The 10,971-nt window shown below is 34.5% G+C and overlaps 2 protein-coding genes across 4 annotated transcripts; one reads left to right on the top strand and one right to left on the bottom strand.

Moving 5' to 3' along the window:
- Window positions 1-1,535: 1,535 nt before the first annotated feature.
- Window positions 1,536-3,812, bottom strand: LOC119193759. Of its 2 annotated transcripts, XM_037447415.1 has the most exons (3): window positions 3,123-3,812; window positions 2,220-2,367; window positions 1,536-1,705 (listed from the first exon to the last, which is right to left on the bottom strand). In XM_037447415.1, the coding sequence occupies exons 1-3, from the start codon at window positions 3,810-3,812 to the stop codon at window positions 1,536-1,538; spliced, it is 1,008 nt and encodes a 335-aa protein (XP_037303312.1). The 2 variants fall into 2 exon arrangements, 1 of the variants encoding a protein (XP_037303312.1); XR_005114034.1 differs by lacking the exons at window positions 1,536-1,705; window positions 3,123-3,812 and adding an exon at window positions 2,436-2,513 and having other exon boundaries at window positions 2,263-2,367.
- Window positions 3,813-7,289: 3,477 nt separating this feature from the next.
- On the top strand, window positions 7,290-10,647 carry LOC115455977 (UDP-glycosyltransferase UGT4). 2 transcript variants are annotated; one of them, XM_030184819.2, is made up of 4 exons: window positions 7,290-8,571; window positions 8,980-9,202; window positions 9,602-9,821; window positions 10,211-10,321. In XM_030184819.2, the coding sequence occupies exons 1-4, from the start codon at window positions 7,762-7,764 to the stop codon at window positions 10,269-10,271; spliced, it is 1,314 nt and encodes a 437-aa protein (XP_030040679.2). In that variant the 5' UTR covers window positions 7,290-7,761; the 3' UTR covers window positions 10,272-10,321. The 2 variants fall into 2 exon arrangements, with proteins under 2 accessions (XP_030040679.2, XP_030040677.2); XM_030184817.2 differs by lacking the exon at window positions 10,211-10,321 and adding an exon at window positions 10,346-10,647 and having other exon boundaries at window positions 7,292-8,571.
- Window positions 10,648-10,971: the final 324 nt, after the last annotated feature.

Raw genomic sequence — 10,971 nt, 5'->3', positions numbered from 1 at the left:
TAGCGTAAAATTCATGTTTTTCTGTATTTTAGTTTTATTTTTATCTCCATTGATATAATGTTTTATTGCATACTAGCTGACCCGACAGACGTTGTCCCGTCTTAACTATGAATTTGTAGCGCGCATTCTGTCAATCGCTGACACTTATTTCAAACAATTGACAGTTATGTAAAATTAATATTTTCGTTAAGTTTTCTTAAATTTTCTTATTTTCCGTGCATTTTTTTATTTTTTTTCTTTCATAAGAACCTTCTCCTGACAATAACAAGCACAACAAAAAAAAATAGTGAAATCGGTCCAGCCGTTCACGCGTGATGGCGTGACCAAGGGAAATAGGGATTCATTTTTATATATACAGATAATTTTATTTTAGTTGACTGCCTTGGTGGCAATTTCTTGTGTTCATGGAACGACAACCGCTCGAAAGTTACGGGTTCAAATCTCAGATTAGACAAAGTGATATTGCGTTTTTCTGCTCAGTATCAGGCCTTGAGATTGATATATATGCACGTTGTGGTGATAGCGTAGCCCTATGATGAAACGGAACACACTTGGTGCAAAGTGAATGCCCCAGATGCACCTCTGTCTACCCCTTCGAGGTTTAAAGGCGTATGTATGTATTCTTATATTTATGTTGAATTAATATTTATTTGTATTTAATTATATTTTTATGTAATAGTTATTCTACCCGCCTTTATCACAGTTTGATTTATCACAACTTTTAAGTATATTTCAGTTGACTTAATTGTTATTGGCAAGTTTGCCTAATTATCTCTGGAGGATATAGTCTCGGACTAATGGTGCTAGGAAAAACCACGCAATTGAAAATTAATCGAAAATTATAACAATCATATTAAGTTAATGAAAGAAACAGCCAATTTTCAAAATACTTTAATACACAATATTTGTTCACCTGTTTTTTATTCAATTAAATTATAGTATTCCATAAAAGTACCTTGAACCGGCGGGAATGCATAAAAAGATTCATGAAGGTGGACAAAGCGAGAGAAGTATACCAGAATCGTGCAAAGTTGCAATCCACAGTCTCTGTCTACCCCTATGGGTTAGAGGCTATGTATGTAAATTATGGCAAGTTTTATGTATTGACTGTATCTAAAAGTGAATTACAGTTTTCAATTCACTACGTGCTCGGACTGCTCTTACCATCAGGACCTCTGCCAGATCCTCAGGCATGGATATAAAACTAATATCGTTTCATTGCTGTTAGTAGGATATATTTTATATCCGTCCGAATAGCAACCACCATATACAAGGTGTTAAAACCCGCCATAGTGACCCACGTTAGTGTGTCGCATTCCGGGATCAGCCTGTGTATATCTGGTTCAAACAGAACGGCATAATTATGTCGACTATCGATGGGCAATCATCTCTCGTCACTCGACATTCTATTGGAACTCACTCCACTTACCATCAGGTGCAGTGCGGTCACTTTGCCTAGCGAGTAAAAAAAGGAGCTACAAAACTCACTTAAATGTTAACCTCAAAACATACTTTTTCGTCAGATGTTAACTATACTAATACAAATGACTAAACTGTATAGTTATTATAATATAATCAATGCATAACTGCAGAATGATAATGATAAGCGAAAAGTTTAGTGGAACTATTTTCAAAGCGCGAGAAGCTATCGGCCGAGCGGCTACGTAGTTAATAAATCGTTTGATATATTTCACATTACATTCATCTGAAATGGAAAAAAAAATGTTTATAGAAACCTAGTTTTTTAGTCAGTCGATAGTCAGATATCGACAAAATCACAATTATTTCATTAGACCATCACCATAAGATTCGTCAAAGATCGCGTCGACTATAGAAGTACCATTGTCTCTTGTTGTTTGATTAATTTAATTTCTAGAGATAATCCCAGTCCTTTACTTCAAGGCCTACGCGTCTATGTATTAAAAAAAAATATTTTACGGATTTTATCCTTTGACTTTGCCATTCGTGGTCACGGGCCACGAATGCTGCAGTCTTCGAAACGTCAGTAGAATATTATAATATAAAAAAACCGCAATAAATCCGTAAAATAGTTTTATTTTAATGTCTAACATTCGCGTAAACATAAGAAATCATTATGCGTCTATGTATGTTTTCGTACTGTGGGTTTTTGATAATGGCCAACAAACATCAAATGACCCATATTCCTTCTTCTGTACATTTTTCAGCCTATACTACATATTAAATCTTAAATATCTTACTTTTTTCTTCAAGGAGACGGTCATGTAAGATCGCCTTTATATCTTCCGCTTGGAATGCCAACTTCTCACAAGCTAGTACTGGTGCAAATGTCAGTATGGCCATCTTTATGATCACAAACGACAGAATCCTGAATTTTATTTGACTACACTGAAATTAACATGGATTCTAATTATTACATCCTTAAGAATTATTATTGTAAAGCTACAAAATCGTACTTCTGCAAATTCCACTTCTGCCATGGCATCATATATTATCATAAGTATATATGGTATTGTAATCAGCAAAGTTAGGACGAACTGAAATAAATACTTTTTTTTTTAAATCTTACAAGATATAATGGTATTATTAAGTGGATGCAGGCTGCTTATGACATGGCCATCTAGAAATATCTAGAGGAGGCTTATGTTCAGCAGTGATCTGTATGTGGCTGTTGATGATGAGGATTATAAAGTGTTGATACATAAAAACGGTAAGACATGTGAAACGGCATGTAACTTCTTACAAATATTTATTTTACGACTGATTTCAACAACGATACCCAAAATCGGATAGATCTTAAAAATGGGTAGTTTTCTTAACATATTTGCAAATAACTGATTCTAATTGGTTCACATATGTAGCAGAACTGTTAACCACTGGAGTAAGAGTGTTCTGTTAGAGACCGCATCTTGGCAAACGTAGAGTGGGACGCCCTCTGGCCAGGTGACGGGACGACTTACACAAGAAGGCCGGCAGTGACTGGATGCATAAAGTATACCGGGCTCTGTGGCGTACCTTAAGAGAGGCTGGACATAGCAGTCCACTGCTATGTCCAGCAGTGGACTGCAATGGGCTAATGATGATGATGATGAATAGCGTCAGTGTGCCGCCTTGTATAAAATTTTAAAAATTCTTCTACTTACAGCACAGTCAAAAACCTTTCTAGTCTTTTCAGTTATATCGACGAACTCTTTATAAACTGTTTGACTGACGACAATATCGCTTTTAGGCAAATGTAGGCTAAACACACGCAAATGACAAAAAACAGAATAGAACAAAAAGAAATAAACAATTAAAACAAAATCTATCGCAATTATTGGTACAATAATTAATAACGAAAGTGGTTTAAGAATTTCACAATTTGGATCGATAAGTGTGTACTTCATTATTGCAAGAACGGTATCAAACATAAATATAGAGAGAGTACATAAAATAATTTTGATATCTAATTTGAAACTGGTGTAACCATATTTGGAATTTATTATATTCAAAGTTTCTTGTAAATCGAAAAGAGTGGAGTCGTTACGAAATGACAAAATGAATACATAAATGATATATCTTAATAAATGCATAGAACTTGTTATATGGGTATGTATGTCGGAAGACAAATAGAAAGAGATAAAACATGTTGACACTATAACGGCAGAAAGGAACAGTGTTAATGCTTTAAAAACTAGCTTGGCTTTTGAAGATTTAAATCTTATGAAGCCGAAATCCAAACAGAATATAACGTGTATTAACACGAAAAAAATAAACATAGCTTTCGAAACAGTTGTCTTTTGGAGATCGAGGGATTTCAACTTTCTTTCTTTCGTTGTCATTTTCTCGAACATCTTTTCGAATCCGATTTTATTTCTGATATTTTCCAAAGACGTTATTAATGTCGGAAACGTCGCGCGTATACACTTATTTTGAACGTATATGACCCAACAACTAACGTACGTAAAGTTAAATATCTGTCTTAATTTACTGTGGTCCGGTTATTTCAAACATCAGCCCCCTTACAATGTCCTAAACGAAACGCGACTCGTAAGTTGATGTCGTTTAATTTTGATGTTTGTGATTGGTCGAGAGACCAATACGTCCGTCACGTGTTAGTCTCTCAGCCAATCACAATAAAACGACACGAAGTCTTCTCGTGTTTTTTTACCTCATTCTAAGCATACAGTTCAGCTTTATAAATAGTTAATTGGACCACTTATCAGTGCTAGAAAATAAAAGATATATAGTTTCTCCCTTATAAATATTATTAAACTGAATACTGTGTTTTTATTCAAGCAATCATTTTTTGTCTTGTGATACATCGGTATAGGCTTAGTGCTCTATGATCAGCCTAATATTGGCATACACCTGTTACTTAAAGAACACTTAACATTTTTACAAAATACCAAGTGGAATTAACGTAAATAATAATAATACTAAAACAATAGTCCAAAATTAATACATTGACCTTTTTTTCAATCACAAAATTGATAAACCAGCATACTTTAATCAGTTATTAACACTAACGCGCCTACATACTGTTTGGTACAACCGGGCGTTAATGTGATGAAAATTAAATAAAAACATATTCAAATTACAGAAAGTGCTACATTACTCAATTATAATTGGACATATTATATAATATATGAAATGTCATTTTGAATATTATTAAGACTTACGCAAGATATATGATATTACTAGAAGGCAAAACGGTTTCATTCACGTATTCTTAGTCGGAATTGTTGACCACTTTCAACCTATAAGTAGGTCATCTTCATAAAACCGCGATAAAATCCAAAAACAAATTTTACTTCAATGTTGCGATGATTTTTATTTTATAATTTTCTTCCAACGTTTCGAAGTCTGCAGCCTTCAAGATCACGGGCGGAACTGCGGTTTTGATCGGCCAAAAAGTCGAAATTGCGATATCTACCAGTGGCGAAAGGTGAAAATTTACAAAAGGAAACCCGAAACAACAAATATGTAGGTACTAGGCATAAGATGGCCAGCAAATTGTTCTGATGATAATTACATTCTATATAAAGAAAAGCCGGCAGAAATCGATTTATATGGACCCTTCGCCACTGATATCTACCTACATGTAGATCTGAAAACTAGCTTTATTTATGGAATCTGGTTTATAAATATTCTGTATCACAAAAGAAAACTTACCTCAGCGCTTCTTAAAGTGGAACATCGCAATTCAATTTCCTTACAAAAATACGATCATTACCTATACGGGGAACCTTTCAGATTTGTACAAACATTTGTATAACGTCTTCTATAGTAAAAAGTAATGTGTCGTTTGTATGTTGATAATTTTTTAAGGGAAACGTTTGCATTTTTTAGTGAACAGTTTTTCAGAATCATATTAAATTATTAGTCGCCCGCGGCTCTTATATCAACTTGCCAACCCCCCCCCCCCCTCCCCCCCCTGGGCGACCGGTTGGCGCCCGTCTTGGCTTCTGTGGTTAACGCTTTCAAACAAACTCTTCAGCATTATATATTAGTATTGGTAGAATAACAATATTTTGTGAGGGTGCTTGTGATATGCTTTGCTATAAAAAGACAGCGTTTGACAGACCAGAGCAGTCGCCAGTTGGCAGTTGGGAGCCAGCAATTGTTCATTGTAGTTGGTGATATTTCTTTTTATTTTAATAAAAATCGCTACAGTTTCTAAACAGAATAGATAATAAAGCCTTCGTATCGAATGTGGCTTTGTCGCGAAACACTTTTTCGAGCTTGATAGACTAAGTCTTATTATAAGCTCAAAATCCACTAGATAAAGAAGACAAACAAATTTCTTATTGAAATATAATCATTTATATTTCAATAACAAATCATTAAAACACAAGCAAACCATGGCATGGAGCTTAGTTCTTCAAAATATGATACAAAAGGCACCAAACATACACAGCCATAAAAGCCATCCAATTTGTATGAGTTTCAATTGTACGACATAGCGATATCTAAGGATGTTTAGATAAGTTTCCTTTGCCTTCCCTAATCTGTTGAAAAGCATTTCGGAAGTGAATATGGAAAGTAAGCAATATCTACATTTACATTTGTATTGCTTGTGCTGTTGGTTTTTGTGTATTTGGTAAGTTATGATTTTTTTTGTATATGCATGGCATAGTGGCCCAACTGTTCCTGATGGTAAGTGTGGTGTATGGAGGGTAGAGGTAAGGAGCACCGTCTCAGTGTATCGAAAAGTGTCCATCAAAACAGGGAAAATAAGGGTGGCGCTGCGATCGCATAGGATAAAATTTTAATGAAAAAATTGAATGAAGAATTTAATGTTAATTATGTAAATAATTGCGTAAACAGAATAATTATTTATATTTACATTTGGTAGAAAGGTTTATTGACTACTTGACTCATGAAAAGATTTAATTTGTTCATTTGGCTTACTTCACTCACTATTAAAGCAACCACATTCGTATCGTAGTTTTTCGTATGCCAGCGCTATTGTGGTAGGTTAACTCTATTTTCAGCAAATGCTGGACACTTTTTCGAGTTCCCCTCCATATCAGACGGTGCCCCTTACCTCTACCCTCCATAGTGTAGTGGGCTCTGGGATGTTAACTGACGAGAGATGATTACCCCTCAGCAGTCACAACCCATGGTGCTAGACAAAGGATGCATTCATAATTGAAACTTTATTCGTTTTTACGTATGCTAACATTGTGTCAAAAAAATCATGAAAAATTCAAGTTTTACTTGTCTAATATTTTATATTTTGTAGTTTAGCGCGAATATGGCGTGTGTGTGGGTGTATTTGTGACTGAAAGTGTGATGTTGCCGCTGCGACTTTCTTAAAGTAGTATAAGTGGTATTAGGGCGCGAAAAATTAAAGTGACTTTATATTCATATTTATTTTGTTCGAAACTTACACACTATTTTACATCTACAGTTCAAGTAACTTATTCTAAAGTATTATTTATTAAACGATAATCACGTGCTTTCATTAACTAACGCAATGTCAAAACGACACTGACTAAAAAAAGAAGAACAAATTTAATGGATGCAAGTTACGTGCTTATCTATTATGCTATCTTCTTCAAACAAGGAGTGTCGCTGTTTACCTCGAGGATATAAGATGTTACTGAATATTAAGCCGTGTTCCATCATTACTTTATCACATATTCTTTGTAAGAACTGTGATTTTATTTTGTTATATTTATCATTGTATTTGTAAATAACCAAAAACATAGGCTAAAGATCAAGCGAAGATAAAACACAAATTAGCTTAATTTTATTTTAGTTTTTAATATCATGTTGCCTGTAGTAGGATATTTTTATCTACCTGGATACCGACCACTGTACACAAGATGTTAAAACCCGCCATAGTGGCCCATATAAGTGTGTCACGTTCTGGGATCAGCCACTGTATATCCAGTTTCAAATACGCTGGGATTAGTATTGTGTCAAATGGCGAAAGACAAGAATCATATCTCGCTATGTAGAGTCCAGACTCTAATCTATTTACTAGCAGGTGCTGAGGAGGCAATTTGCCGATTGTCTATAAAAAAAATTGATGACTAAAACGAATTTGAATGTCGTTTTCGAGTAATACATAACACTTGCAATAAAAATTGCATCTTGTCGACGTCGTCATTTTCATATCGTATATTAATAGGATTCTAAATTACTAACCATAAATAAACGCTATCAAGGCATCAATATTATCAGTAAAGATATTACTTATATGCACTCATAAATATGTGAATTGTTACTTGTTGCACGCTAAAATACACCCGTTACTCATTTATATCGGTCGGTGAATATTCTATTTCGAAAATGTTAATCAAATTTTTATTAAGTCTAAGTATCTTTATAATGTGTGATGGTGCAAGCATATTGGTAGTGTTTCCACTAGTCTCTAGAAGTCATTACATGGTTCTGCGGCCATTCGTCGAAGAACTAGCGAAACGAGGACACGAAGTGACAGTTATTACCGCAAACCCAGCGTATCCGAAAGGACAAACGCCTGCTAACTACACAGAAATCGACATCCAAAATGAAGCTTTCACTTTCAGAGATAGCATGCTATCACTGGCTAAAGGACACGGCATACATCATCAAGTGAATCAAATACTGAATATGTTATACGAAATATTCGATAGAGAACTCAAATCAGAAGCATTACAAAAGTTATTAGGGGATAAGACGAAAAAATTTGATCTGTTGATACTAGAAGCGTGTGTTAGAACAACTTTGGCACTACAACACGTGTACAAAGCCCCTGTGATACAAATAAGCTCGTTTGGAACCCTCGAGTTGAACAACTACGTGCTTGGTTCTACTTCTCATCCGTTACTGTACCCAACGCTGTTTCATCAGAAAATTTACAACTTAACATTATGGGAGAAATTAGATGAATTGTACAACCACTATTATGCTATGTATTTGGATTATTATTACGAGAAGTTGGAAAATGAAATGTTGAAGAAACACTTTCCTGATATCCCACCTCTGAGTGAATTAAGTAATAATGTGGAGTTGCTGTTTTTGAATGTTCATCCAATTTGGGAGTCTAATCGGCCGGTGCCTCCTAATGTGGTTTATTTGGGAGGACTGCATTTACATCAACAGAAGGAAGTTCCTGAAGTAAGTATTATAAATATCATTATTTTATATATAAAAAATAAATTGAGGATCAAACATCTTGAGGAAACCAAAAGGGCATAAATTCCAAAATAAAAATTATCAAGCTATAAGCAGTAAAAAAAAAACACAAATCCCATAAAATTAAAAAGACAAAAAAATATATTATTTCAATAAAAGAAAGATACAGAAGATAATTATACCAGAAGTTCTTAAATAAGACTAAGTCTGTATTTTGATAAACCAATTTATATTATATATTATAATTTGTTAATAACGAGTTTGTGAGTTATGTTACTAAAAATAGGTCCAAGACCAACATATTCAATGGGTAACAAAATAGCAAACAATCGATATTATTTTTATATTGAAAAAGTAAATAATTATATTCTTATTTAAACACTATTCCAGGATTTAAAATCATACCTCGACGCGTCTAAAAACGGCGTGATTTATATGAGTTTCGGCACGAATGTCAGCCCAGCTCAAATTCCTGAACAAGTCGTGACAACATTCCTCAAAGTATTCGCTCAGTTACCTTACGACGTTGTATGGAAATGGGAAAGCGGTGACATCGTCGGAGCACCAAAGAATGTTAAGATAGGAAAATGGTTTCCACAAATTGAATTGCTGCGTGAGTAAATTGTTATGCATTTATTTTTAAGAATCTTTAAGTTTTCATGTTTGATACTCATTAGCAAACTTTTAATTTTGTTCTTGACTTCACGCACGAATAATGTTTTAATACAGCACTTTTTTTGTATTTTGTTGTAAATATATATAATATGTAGGATCGGAAAACAGGATAAGGTAAAAACCTTTTACTACTTTAAAAACGAATTATATTTTCTCCGCCCTCTTTCACCTAGCGCGGTTATCCTGACAGACGCCATCTTGCGCCCATCTTATTTTAATTCCACCCGTGCACCCAGGAAGCCTGAACATTCAGCATACGTATATAGTTCCAGAGAGTATAGGACCATTATAGTCGATCACAGTTCTCTAATTAAAAAAACACTTCCAAATGTTACAGGTCATCCAAAAGTAAAATTATTCGTAACACAAGGAGGTCTGCATTCCACTGAGGAAGCTATAGATGCTGGCGTGCCTATGATCGGTATACCGATGTTTGGAGATCAGTGGTTCAACGTTGAGAGACACCTCTACCATAAGATTGGAGTGCGTCTTGACATAGCTAATATTAATGAGGATAATTTCAAGAACGCTATAACAACAGTTATTGAAGATGAAAGGTAAGTACTAACGTATACTCCAAAATAATAAAGTCTATTTAATCCGTTTCGTACTACATAAAAAAGATAAACGGCTATTGATACAGCTTGTACTATTGTAGATAAATCTGTAAAACTATCTATACCAATATATGGGCGATCGTATCGCTTATCATCAGGCGAACAGCAAGCTCGTCTCGTCATTCAAAGCAATAAAAAAAAGAAAAAGTTTGTGAGTTTGTTTGTTCCAATACTCCCGCCATATTACTTTCAAAGGTGTTCTATATTCAATTTATTAAAAGCAAACACCACAATGTATAAAGGTTGAAATTCAACACATGCACACTCCTTGCATATTATAATATAATCCGCTCTCATTGAAGAGACACATCCTTAATGGTTTCCACCAGGTGTTCAACATCATGGTGTCCAGACCCTACTCGAGGCATAAACTCGGCTGCTACAAAATGATAATCAATATTACATTATGAAGGCGAATCCTCTTGACCTCAGAAATGTAAGTAAATGAACTATTGTTTTTTCAGCTACCGTAACAACATTTTAGAACTGCGCTCCATCATAAACGACCAGCCCCAAAGTTCCCTGGATCGTGGTATATGGTGGACGGAGTACATACTTCGGCATGGCAGCGCGAGACTCCTGCGATCTCCTGCAGCAAACATGCCATATGCTGAATATCTACTACTAGACTTAGTTGCAACTATATTAATGGCATTGGTGTTAGTTTCAGTTGCATTATATAGTTTAATTAAAGTTGTGGCGAATATGTTAAAGAAAAAAGATAAAGTAAAATTAAAATAGAAATCATTTTTTAATTTTATTGAGATTTATTTTGTTTCATTTTTAGAACCGTTTTCACTACCCATAATATTGTGAAATATTGAGAATAAATTTAATTAACAATATTTGATTGTGTTTTGCTTTCATACGGGCACTAACTTCTGTAAACACATAAACATTCTCTTGTCTATGAAGTAAACTATATGTCAAACTACGATTGAAAACAAGGCATGAAACCGACTCCTCCTATGGAATAACGTGTGTTATCTTAATTAGGGAAATTAGCTGGGATTAATTGCATGACATTTGAGCATGGCCTTCACATTCTTGCCTATTCTTAAACTCATTTAAACGTTTCAAGGCGTAAACA

This window comes from Manduca sexta, chromosome 6 (assembly GCF_014839805.1).
Source record: "Manduca sexta isolate Smith_Timp_Sample1 chromosome 6, JHU_Msex_v1.0, whole genome shotgun sequence".
Lineage (NCBI taxonomy): Eukaryota > Metazoa > Arthropoda > Insecta > Lepidoptera > Sphingidae > Manduca > Manduca sexta.
The sequence above is the reverse complement of the archived record's forward strand: the minus strand, read 5'-3'. Positions and strand labels throughout refer to the sequence as shown.